The following is a 9,770-nucleotide window of genomic DNA, read 5'->3' as shown; positions in this document are numbered from 1 at the left end:
TAAGCAGCTGGACTAGTTATAAGAGATAATTATAAAAAATATAAATAAAATAACTAAGATACTTAATAACTAGATTATAGATAGAAAATTAAGATATAATTAACCCTACTAGTTTTTAAATTTTAGATGTATTTATGATTATATATAAGAATATATAGGGTAGATAATATCTTTTTTAATTAGACTAATACTCCTGGTTACCGCTTCCTTAAATATGTATAATCTTCTAGTATTAACTATACACCTTGCACCAACAATAATTCTCTATATCTATACAAGAGGTAGTTTTAACATCTTCCTTCTCTTAAATATATGTACCTGTACAGGAAGGAGTAGTGAACTACAGAGCTGTATACCAAAAGTTATAAAACAACACTAAATTTTACAGTATATTATGATTACTTTATACAGATATAATATTATTAACTTAGTATATAAAAGGTAGGCAAGTATATCAAGCTAATAAAAGTAAACTAAGAGTTATAAATATTTATTAAAACTATATAATTAATAAATTATATAATAAGATTATAACTATTCCTGTTCTTTGTAAAAAATATAATTTATATTATTACTCCTTAATTTTATTATTCATATATAATGTTACTAGTAAGGTTCCATAAATTTTGGTACACAGCTCTGTAGCTGGTAAACCAATAGGGGTGGGCGGTGGTTGAAAGATCCGAGAGACTAGCGCGAGGCAAGTGGATCAGTATATGTGTAAGAAAGATACTCTACGGAGTAGTCTACATGGACATGTCGACAGTAAAAGCAGCCCTAGCGTGCCAATGCTGTATTTACATTACATACCCAATGAAAACAATCTATAACAGCCGCCTCTGCTGGGTCGACGGAAGCCAACAGCTTGGTTTTGTACTAGTAAAACAGCCCGCTGTTTAGTGGTATTTGATTGATTGTTGTCCAGGTTGGCAGGTAGAGTAGATAACCTTGCTTATCCTCGAATCCCGATGTCTTCAACTTCACCTCTCCAGTTAGCTTCAAATTACAATCAGCCCTGAGGCTCATCGATATCTCCTTCAAATATGTCCCAGATAGATGACGAAGCTCGCATAGTGCTAGCGTCACCAATTTCCGGTACAACGCTTCTGGTTCTTGTTCAATTGACCTCAAAAGTGTTCACGTTTACGGCGAATCAAGTGATCTTGAGGGACTTACCACCAGCTATTCTAGGGGTGGCAACTCAGCTGGAGCTATACTACATTACACTACTGTATTTCTCCCGAGAAAGCATCAGGTTAGCAATTCAAAGGAAATCGCTTGTCGTAGCTGCTCCCTCTGTGGCAAGCGATGACGGCAATAACGCAACCGTCAAGGAATCGGGTATCACCAGGCAGTCAATAACCCAGGAACTGGAATCACAAGTGGTGGTCAACATGTCCTACTTGAGTTTCGGAATGGGGCTTATGTTTGCAGTGGTACTAAGTACCTCTTACATCCATCTTGCCTCAGATGAAGTTTCACGAACACCATTTCACCACCAAAGTGTCGTCATTACTACCATCGCATCCCTTCTAGAACTTGCAAGTGAGCCATGCTTCAACGTTTTGCAAATGCATACGCTGTACAGGAAACGTGCACTCGTCGAGATGAGTGCTGCATTTATGAAGAGTTTGGTAACTTGTTTCATATCTATGCGGGCTGTCTGCTATAATACCAATGTTGGTGTCATGGCCTTTGCCCTTGGACATTTGAGCTACGCCTGTACGCTTCTATGCGGTTATGTTATAGCTACGAGAAAGATCTCAAGGCATCTGAATTTCTCTTTACTACTTACAAGGTTACAGCTGAGGTATGTGGTCTCTGAACAAATATGAGGATAATGCCTAATTGAGACAGCAACCGTCACGGCTACCTCGGTAACAGATTTCCGTGGTCAATGGTTTCGCTGGCTGCAAGTGTGTTTCTTCAGTCGATAGTCAAACACCTACTCACACAAGGGGATTCCATGATTCTGGCAACATTGACAAGCCTAGAAGATCAGGGAATCTATGCCCTGGCCTCAAACTATGGTGGCCTTGTAGCTCGCATTCTTTTTCAGCCAATTGAAGAAAGCAGTAGGGCGGTTTTCTCGTCATTGCTTCATAGCAACAGCCTTGGAAAGAGGCACACTGAGAACATTTATCTTGCTAAGATGCATCTAGCTGAAATCATACGAGCCTACAGTATGATATCTGCAGTAGCCTTCCCGTTGGGTCCAGCCCTGGTTCCTCTAGTGCTCAATGTGCTAGGTGGGCGCAGGTGGGCTTCTCCTAAGGTGTGTGGCCTATTATCTCTCTACTGCCTTTATATACCGTTCTTGGCGTTCAATGGTATAAGTGAGGCTTTCGTTTCATCGGCTGCTAGTCCTTCGGAAGTGCGCAAACAGGCATTATGGATGGGCGCATTTTCAGCTTGTTTTGTTTCTGCTGCCTATATATTCTTGGTGGCCGGTAACTTGGGTGCCCGAGGGGTGGTCTATGCCAACATTGTGAATATGACAGTTCGTACTATCTGGAGTATTGCATTCATTAGGTCATTCCTACACCGTTGCAAAATAGCGATGAAACCATCCGAGATGCTGCCGCGGCCCCTAACTTTTGTGACTGCCATCTTAACGTCGACAGTTTTGATGACAAAAGGAGCCTACGGACTTGAGACAGAGAACATTTTGGGAACCGTGACATACAGTGCCATACACTTCATTATTGTGTGAGTCTTTTTTTCTGCAAATCTTGGACACTTGGCTGAAGCTTACAATCTAACTGTCATGCATGGGAGTAGGTCATATGTTGAAAGGAAATACTTGGCAGCACAATACACCAGGGCCAGTAAAATGATGACATTCAAGCAAGGGAAATACAAAAGAAATTAGAATTATTTTTTTGTCAATCGTCAAAGACAATTTTGGTTGCTGCTTTGCTGGAGTCAACGTCTTTGAAAAATGCACCATATGCATCATGTTGCTTCTTCTTGACGGTGGAGCCAAACTTGAGAAGAGATTCTGGCACATCTTGCTTGGCTGCTTTCAGCACATTAATTAACCTACAAATCGTCAGCATCGCGCGAACCTATGGCACAGAAACAGCTGCTTTCATTCGCGTAGCGAATCGAATCAGGTTCAAGAAGAAAGATCGTCCATGAGATCGGAATAAACTACTCACCCTCCGGATTGAGCCTTATCCAGCTCGGTAAACAGGGTAATGGCATGGCCTTCGGCCCCGGCACGACCGGTTCTTCAAAGAATGTAAGTCAGATTTCAAATGGGTGTCGCACACGGCATTATAAATAACAAAACGACTTACCGCCCGATTCGATGGACATAGTCTTCGACCGTGAGTGGGAAGGTAACGTTAATAACGAGTTTGACTGCAGGGATATCGAGTCCACGGGCTGCCACATCAGTGGCGACAAGGACTGTGGCAGCTCCAGTCTTGAAAGCCTCCAGGCTTTTAAATCGTTCTTGCTGGTTGAGGTCACCATGTATTCCCGCAACTTTGAAACCCTTGTTCCGAAGAAGCCTCTCAACACGCACAGCTTCCTTCTTATACAGACAAAAAACCAGGACTTTCGGGGGTTTGGGCGCCCGCTGATTTTGTTTGAGTAATTGCACAAGCCTTGGCTCTTTCTCATGTGGTTGAAGGACCTCGACATCCTGTTTGATCCTTGTGTTCGCACGAGGGTCAGCAGATGGATCCCCGCCGATTGTAACTGTGACAGGCGATTTCATGAAAGTGGTAGCAAGGTCCCTGACAACTGGAGGCCATGTTGCCGTGAACATGATTGTTTGACGCTTGGTTGACATGGGATGGATGATATCTTTGATATCTTGTTCGAATCCCTTGTCCAACATACGATCGGCTTCATCCAGGACAAGGTACTTGACCTTCGCCAGATCCACCGAGCAGTCATTCTGGAGATCTTTCAGTCTTCCCGGGGTCGCGACAACAATAGCCGCAGTCTTTAAAGCTTCGCGTTGTTCGTCCTTTCTAACACCACCGAAGACGCAGGCTACCTCCACACCCATTGGTTCTGCAAATTTCACAAGCTGGTCATGGATCTGTTTGGCTAGCTCTCTGGTCGGCGAGATCATGACCGCCATGGGTTGAAAGGGTTTTTTATTGCCTTTCCTCTTCGAATCCTGCACTTTTTTTAAACACGGCAAACCGAAAGCAAGCGTCTTGCCACTACCGGTCTCAGCAATACCAATCACATCGCGACCAGAGAATAACAAAGGCCAAGTTGCCGATTGAATGGCGGTGGGAGAGTTGAAAGAGCTCAGAGGATCGTAGAGTGGACCATCGCAAGGAGGAAGATGAGAAAAGGATATGATAGGCCGAAGATTGGCAACATCTTTCGAAGTATCTGTAATCTTGATCGTGTTCTCGATGAGGAAGCGATCTATCTCTGATTCTGGCAGTTCACTCAATGCGCGTGACTGTGTGTATTTCTTGTCAAGCCCTGCAATTTCTTGAGATTTGTCGTCGGTGTCCTTCGCAGCGTGCTTTTCTTTCTTGGACTTCTTCACTTTATGCTCCGTACATTCCTCTTGAAACTCGCGTTTGGCCATGATTCTAATTTTTTGTAAGGGAGTGTGTTTGACCGACCAAAGTGCCGTATGCAGTGGAAAATCCCGAGTATTTCTTTTACTTTGGGCCTTGGGGCTTTTTTTTTTAGGGCCTGCCAATCTGAACCGTCGGCGGCTGTAGGTTCCTACCAATCGGGTTAACTTGCTATATTGAGTAATACGGGTCCGTCTCAGGCTACGATGGGCTATGATCCTTGGTTGAGTTGTTCGTCTGTGACTACTGGGAATGTCCGATACTGGCTACAGCTTGGCACGAGGTACTAAGTAATGACTATATAGGTAGTTAGGTAGTTGCAGCAGAGGGGAATTAGTGAAATCGTCATGGTTCCAGTGCACTGGTTCAAACAATCTGTAATTGGTGCCGGATGTGCTTAACTCCCATTGGTAAGCCCTTGAAAGCTAAGCTGTGACTTGGAATAATCGATATCATTGATCAGTTGACAGTGCATATTATCTTTCCTTTGGTTTGATTGCTCTCAAGCAGCTTGTGAGCATTTGCAATGTCCTCAAATGAGAAGACTTTTTCAACATAAACTTTGAAGGCACCATTCCTGAATCTTGGCAACGCTTGATCAACCAAGATATCACGCAGTTGCTTTTGGTATTGTTCATCTCTGCTCCGTAGTGTGCTGCCCTCGAACCTCAGTCGTTTCATTAAGATCCCGCTGATGTCAACATTGGTAGGGAGAATCGAGCCACTCATCTGTCCGAGTTGAACGATATGGGCATCTTTTGCCGCTACATTCAAATTGCCCTGGAAATGTGTCGCGCCAACGAAATCGATCACAACATCAACGCCACGACCATTAGTCACCTTCAAGATCTCCGAATCCCAAGTCTGGTTCCTGTAATTATACCCCGCGGTAGCACCCAATTGACGGACACAGAAGTCGATTTTCTCCTGGGATCCAGCAGTTACATAAACAGCAGATGCGCCACTGTTAAGAGCGAGTTGAATCCCGGCTATCGACACCGACGAGGCTCCCGCATGCCAAAGAACAGATTTGCCCGGAGTATGGCCACCGATCAAGTACAGAGCCTGGCACGCTGTGATCCAGGTCTGTGGGAGCATGGGCATGTCAGACAGTGACTGTAATCTAAAGAGAACACGGATTTACCTCAGGTATCCCTGCTGCCTCTACCCAAGTCATTTCAGACGGTTTATGTATCAACATATTTGTCGATACGGCAATGTATTCGGCATATGCACCTGCAACGACCAGTCAATTCTGAAACCGGGGCACAAGGACTTACTCACCACCATAGGCTAGACCAAAGACCTCGTCGCCTACACGAAAGTCATTGCAACCTTCAGCTCCAAGTTCTTCAATCACACCAGAAAATTCTACTCCCATGGTGCTGGGAGCTTGGGGGGGCACGGGGTATTTTCCCTCCCGCTGCAACAGATCCATTCGGTTCAAACCAAATGCCTTGATTTTAACTAAGGCATCGCCACTTTTCGGCTTTGGAACGGGGATCTCTTCAATGAAGAGGGCATCGGCATTCCCTCTCCCTCCTTTCACACCTGTGTGTGGTTAACAAGCGGAAATCGATCAAGTCATGAGTGTACAGGGAATCCGAACCGATCGCTCTCATGGTGGCACTCATAATTAGAGAAAACACTTGCTAGGCGATTGACAGGATCAAGGCTTCGGAATATAGATATCGATTAACCGCTTATTGGATTGATGGTAACTAAATGGCATCGCCGTAGATTTGTAATCGACATGGCAGATTAACGTAATCAGTAAGCGAGTGGCGCGTGTAAGCCAGCGGCGCGCTGTATTTTCCATATAAAATAATAATTTTTAATCCCTTATATCTCTACCAATTCTGGATATTATTCTATATAATCTTATATACAGCTTTATATAGCTATAACTTAGTACTTAAATTAAGAATTTCTAATTTAGAGCTTAATAAGTCTTAATACAGAAAATATAGTATATTTTTTATATTTTATTCTTTTTCTAGAATAACTTCTTTAAAAAAAGATATAAATATTTCTAAAAAAAGATTTAGAAAAATTAATATACTTACTTTTATAATATATTTATTTAAAAATTTGAAGTATTCTTATTATTAAATTATATAAGTTTAAAATATCTAGATTTAATACTAAATACAGCTCTGCGCTACTCACTTATACGTGCCACTCACTTACTGATTATGTTAGTCATAATGAAGTAATATGTCAACTAACTAATTAACTACTAACTAACTATAGTCACAAGCACACTCTACTGGACCCACAAAATCTGGGCCAGATTTGAATTGGTATTGATCTGGTAAACAGGGATAGACACCTACGTTTGTATCTTGAAACCTCGAGCGGGCCCTGAACGAGTCCTATGGTAGATGAAAAAGAAAATGTGGCAGGCACAAGACTACTTAGAAACCGGTCGGACTAAGGAAGCATGACTTCAAATTTATTTGTAGCCGCGTTTCCAGAGCCTTTCAAGACAAGGTATACGAGTCAATCAATTCTGCCAGGCGTGAAGCCTCCTCAGAATAATTGATTGGCCTGGCTGATGATACCTGGTACCGAACTCTGGAAATCCAAGGTAGAGCATAAATTAGTCATCGGGTCTACTGATGTTCATGGCAGGTCAAGCTTACCGCTGTTGGTCACCGAAGTGATCTATCTTGGCCCTGCATCGGAAATTCCACGTACGGCAATTGGCATCTTGAAACAGTTCACCAGCTGCTCTTTCATCCATTTGTCGCAGCTCCACCAATTGATCTGCAGTTGTGCCCATCATCAATTTTCCGACATCATCAAAACAGCTTAACCAAAGTTGACCAGTGTGGTCGCTAACATTGACAAGCATTATGTAGCGATATTCTGGCCGTGGGTGCGTCTTGTCACAACGCTCGCAACGCCATTGGCCAGGGTCAAGCTCCGTGACTTTCTTGTTGCAGCCTTCTGAAAGGCAGGCGGGGTAACATAGGTTGTCCTGCTTGATGTAGATAACGGTCGCCTTCAATGAGAAGTAGACTGCCTCTTCGGACATGCCCAGCTGCTCTTCTCGGACCTGAGCTATGGTTTTGAACTGATCAGACCTAGCTGCGGATGTCGTCATGCCCGACATGGACGCATGCGATGTGAAAACCCCATCTCTGCCTTGCGCATCGTACCAGCCCTTAAGCTTGTGAGCCTCTTCAATATCTGGGTCTATAGTTATAGAACCCGAGCTTAGCAGGCTTAGGCTTCGGCCTCCAAAATCGGATACTTTGACTCCTTTGAAAGCCATGACTGACTCGGGGGAGGCATTGAAGTTCAGTGCCGTGGATCCCCAGACAGTTAACCGAACTGAGAACCCCGTATTGTCAACTAGAGTCAGTTCGCGCTTGTTGTAGGGCTTATTGGTGGTTTTCGAGACGATTTGTGAGACCTCCCCAGCCTCTTTCAGCACACCAATCACGTCGATGGTGGTGTCCTTCTCCACCGACTGAAGATCGCTAATAGTGGTGAAATTGAAGCGCACTTGTGGAACATCGCTCTGGTCTTCCGCCTGAATCGATTATTAGCGAATTGTCCTCAGTCTGGATATATAAACATGCATACCTTTTCAACAATAGTGTCTCTTTCAAAAGTGAGTTCATAGTCGTTATTAAGATTCGTGAACTGCTTTTTGGCGATTTGAACACGGCAGTTCGAGATATAATAGACACCACCTTCCTGGAAAACATCATAAAGCATATCGCACTGGTCATTGAACCCCGTTGCGCGAATCTCGCCGCTATCGTCCAGCAAATTGACACTGAATAGTTTGCCTTCAGTATTCCTGTTGTGCCAGGTCTTAATGTTCGACTTGCTAGTACAGCGAGCTTTGATTGTCCACTTGTGCGAATATGGGGAAATGGCCTCAATTGGGTAGATAGTAGTATGAGCCGAAGGTAATGCTAGTCGCGGTGTTTGCGTGCGGCTGTTCAGCTGTGCCGATGTAACTTGAGGCTTGGAGCCATAAAACCCATTACTTGAAATTGTTGTTGGTTGGGGCTTTTCTTCATCTTCTCCCTTGTTCTCTAACGGTTGCGGTTCTCCAAGTTTGTCACTCTCACCAAGGTCTTGAAGAACATCCAAGTCGAGGATTATGAGGATTCTGTGATAGAGGTCAGCCTTGGACGACAGGTGCGTTTCGGTAAACACACTTTTTCCCTTTGACGGCATTTGCCTGGAATGATTTCAATCGGACGAAGCACCCTTTGCGGAGTAGACCACTCGTCACCTTGTGGTTCAGTTCTGGGTGACGGGGGAGTTTGAATTAGCAAAGGTACATGAAATAGCCGCTATGAAGATACGAGGCAATAAAACTCACGGGTAGCGAGCATGGTCTGGACGTAATTGGAGATGTCGCTGAACACAGCCCTGAAACGTTCTTGATTGTTCTGCTGGGGCGGCAATGGCTTGATTTGAACACACTGAACTATGGGTTCCCGTGTTTGAGGCTTGCTGTCATCAAAAATGGCACTTTACAACATCAGATCAGTGACTGAACATGATACTTGGAGGAAATATCACACCTGAGGGCCCCAATAGAGACCTGCGATGCTGGATCAGAAGCCATCTTTGAAAACTGCTTTTGGACGCAACTATCAGCTGAACGTGATGTATGGTAAGTTCGGGTCGGGCGAGGGGGACAAAGTTAACACAGCGAACAACGTGCGATCCTGAATAGTTGTAGCTGAGAATTGTAGTATGGTGATCGAGACAGCGGGCAAATGCGGTAGCAGGTGACGCGTGTCGCGTCTAAACCGCGATAAAAGCGCGTCCGGTAAACTAACCCCGCTTCCAATTTATATTTATTCATCGTCTCTGACCGCCCCACATCCTCTCGGGAATGCGCTAGTAGCACCTTATAAAAACAACATCGTATAGATGCTTTTTTTTCAAATATAGTTAAAAGAAACTATTGATTACTATATCCTTGTTATAATTGTATTTCAACTCTATTTAATGGTATATTTTTAGCTATACAAAAAATCAAATATTTTAATGATTTAGATATTATATACAGAATTATTTTCTATTTATATTTCATTATAATCCTTATCTATTAGTAAACTTTATATAAATCTAATTCTATAATATAGCAGTTCTAATATTCTGCCTCCTGTATTTAACTACTTTTTTAATTATCTTCAGTAGTTCTAAGAGCTTCTATTATTTGCTTCATCTTTC

The 9,770-nt window shown here is 43.4% G+C and overlaps 4 protein-coding genes across 4 annotated transcripts; 1 reads left to right on the top strand and 3 right to left on the bottom strand.

The window, feature by feature from the left end:
* The first annotated feature begins 972 nt into the window (after positions 1-972).
* BO97DRAFT_403652 (nuclear division Rft1 protein) lies at positions 973-3,067 on the top strand. Its single transcript, XM_025694783.1, has 3 exons — positions 973-1,810; positions 1,858-2,709; positions 2,782-3,067. Exons 1-3 carry the CDS (start codon positions 1,044-1,046, stop codon positions 2,870-2,872), a joined length of 1,710 nt encoding a protein of 569 aa, XP_025554170.1. The 5' UTR covers positions 973-1,043; the 3' UTR covers positions 2,873-3,067.
* dbp3 (RNA-dependent ATPase DBP3) lies at positions 2,714-4,613 on the bottom strand. Its single transcript, XM_025694782.1, has 3 exons — positions 3,303-4,613; positions 3,162-3,233; positions 2,714-3,042 (listed from the first exon to the last, which is right to left on the bottom strand). Exons 1-3 carry the CDS (start codon positions 4,565-4,567, stop codon positions 2,886-2,888), a joined length of 1,494 nt encoding a protein of 497 aa, XP_025554169.1. The 5' UTR covers positions 4,568-4,613; the 3' UTR covers positions 2,714-2,885.
* A 290-nt stretch (positions 4,614-4,903) lies between these two features.
* BO97DRAFT_403648 (NAD(P)H-quinone oxidoreductase) lies at positions 4,904-6,276 on the bottom strand. The gene is made up of 4 exons (XM_025694781.1): positions 6,169-6,276; positions 5,844-6,110; positions 5,704-5,795; positions 4,904-5,645 (listed from the first exon to the last, which is right to left on the bottom strand). The coding sequence occupies exons 1-4, from the start codon at positions 6,179-6,181 to the stop codon at positions 5,019-5,021; spliced, it is 999 nt and encodes a 332-aa protein (XP_025554168.1). The 5' UTR covers positions 6,182-6,276; the 3' UTR covers positions 4,904-5,018.
* Positions 6,277-6,797: 521 nt separating this feature from the next.
* Positions 6,798-9,313, bottom strand: BO97DRAFT_363570 (replication factor A subunit protein RFA1). Its single transcript, XM_025692509.1, has 6 exons — positions 9,113-9,313; positions 8,908-9,059; positions 8,741-8,831; positions 8,154-8,691; positions 7,205-8,100; positions 6,798-7,136 (listed from the first exon to the last, which is right to left on the bottom strand). The coding sequence occupies exons 1-6, from the start codon at positions 9,154-9,156 to the stop codon at positions 7,043-7,045; spliced, it is 1,815 nt and encodes a 604-aa protein (XP_025554167.1). The 5' UTR covers positions 9,157-9,313; the 3' UTR covers positions 6,798-7,042.
* Between the last annotated feature and the right edge of the window lie 457 nt (positions 9,314-9,770).

The sequence above is a fragment of the Aspergillus homomorphus genome, assembly GCF_003184865.1.
Source record: "Aspergillus homomorphus CBS 101889 unplaced genomic scaffold BO97scaffold_6, whole genome shotgun sequence".
Lineage (NCBI taxonomy): Eukaryota > Fungi > Ascomycota > Eurotiomycetes > Eurotiales > Aspergillaceae > Aspergillus > Aspergillus homomorphus.
The sequence above is the reverse complement of the archived record's forward strand: the minus strand, read 5'-3'. Positions and strand labels throughout refer to the sequence as shown.

Excerpts from the sequence above, each read along its gene's own strand:
- BO97DRAFT_403652 (XM_025694783.1), top strand. The coding sequence starts at position 1,044 with ATGTCCCAGATAGATGACGAAGCTCGCATAGTGCTAGCGTCACCAATT. Across the intron at positions 1,811-1,857 it reads CTTACAAGGTTACAGCTGAG|CAACCGTCACGGCTACCTCG; the intron begins GTATGTGGTCTC and ends TAATTGAGACAG. Across the intron at positions 2,710-2,781 it reads GCCATACACTTCATTATTGT|GTCATATGTTGAAAGGAAAT; the intron begins GTGAGTCTTTTT and ends GCATGGGAGTAG.
- dbp3 (XM_025694782.1), bottom strand. The coding sequence starts at position 4,567 with ATGGCCAAACGCGAGTTTCAAGAGGAATGTACGGAGCATAAAGTGAAG. Across the intron at positions 3,234-3,302 it reads TATGTCCATCGAATCGGGCG|AACCGGTCGTGCCGGGGCCG; the intron begins GTAAGTCGTTTT and ends CATTCTTTGAAG. Across the intron at positions 3,043-3,161 it reads GATAAGGCTCAATCCGGAGG|GTTAATTAATGTGCTGAAAG; the intron begins GTGAGTAGTTTA and ends GACGATTTGTAG.
- BO97DRAFT_403648 (XM_025694781.1), bottom strand. Across the intron at positions 5,796-5,843 it reads CTTTGGTCTAGCCTATGGTG|GTGCATATGCCGAATACATT; the intron begins GTGAGTAAGTCC and ends TGGTCGTTGCAG. Across the intron at positions 5,646-5,703 it reads AGGCAGCAGGGATACCTGAG|ACCTGGATCACAGCGTGCCA; the intron begins GTAAATCCGTGT and ends ATGCTCCCACAG.
- BO97DRAFT_363570 (XM_025692509.1), bottom strand. The coding sequence starts at position 9,156 with ATGGCTTCTGATCCAGCATCGCAGGTCTCTATTGGGGCCCTCAG. Across the intron at positions 8,832-8,907 it reads CCAGACCATGCTCGCTACCC|AACTGAACCACAAGGTGACG; the intron begins GTGAGTTTTATT and ends CCCGTCACCCAG. Across the intron at positions 7,137-7,204 it reads CACTTCGGTGACCAACAGCG|AGTTCGGTACCAGGTATCAT; the intron begins GTAAGCTTGACC and ends TTGGATTTCCAG.